Source organism: Frankliniella occidentalis, unplaced genomic scaffold (assembly GCF_000697945.3).
Source record: "Frankliniella occidentalis isolate FOCC.00 unplaced genomic scaffold, Focc_3.1 Scaffold101, whole genome shotgun sequence".
Classification (NCBI taxonomy): Eukaryota; Metazoa; Arthropoda; class Insecta; order Thysanoptera; family Thripidae; genus Frankliniella; species Frankliniella occidentalis.
Window position 1 is genome coordinate 915255 of NW_026267230.1, and position 356 is coordinate 915610.

The 356-nt window shown below is 71.1% G+C and overlaps 1 protein-coding gene across 2 annotated transcripts in view; it reads left to right on the forward strand.

The window, feature by feature from the left end:
• The first annotated feature begins 71 nt into the window (after positions 1-71).
• LOC113217581 (cholinesterase 1) overlaps positions 72-356 on the forward strand; it is a 4720-nt gene continuing 4435 nt past the window's right edge. The window contains exon 1 of one of the 2 annotated variants that reach the window (XM_026437539.2): positions 72-249. In XM_026437539.2, coding sequence (XP_026293324.1) covers positions 219-249 — 31 coding nt within the window. In that variant the 5' untranslated portion in view covers positions 72-218. The remainder of the gene's footprint in view (positions 250-356) is intronic. The other variant, XM_052269769.1, reaches the window with a different exon arrangement.

The window sequence follows — 356 nt, forward strand, 5'->3', positions numbered from 1 at the left end:
GGGCGGGGGGCGGGGCGGGGCGGGACGGGACGCGCTGCACGGCTGCGCCCCGGCCTCTCCCCCTCTCCTCTCTTCTCTCATCACTTTAGTCGGCCGGCGCGCGCCCGCGTGCGGAGTGCGGTGCGGAGCAGAGGCGAGCAGCGCGCCGCAGCAGAGCCAGGGCCCCGGGGACCACGCGCGCACCGCAGCACAGCGAGGACACCAAGCAGGCCGCGGCCATGGCGTGCTGCAAGAGATGGACGCTGGCGGGTAAGTCTTCGGCGGACACCGCTGCTGTCGTCGCGTTGCGCAACGCGGTGCGGCCCGACCTGTCATCCAATTCGTTCTGACGAAAGCAGTGGTCGTTACAGTGAGTT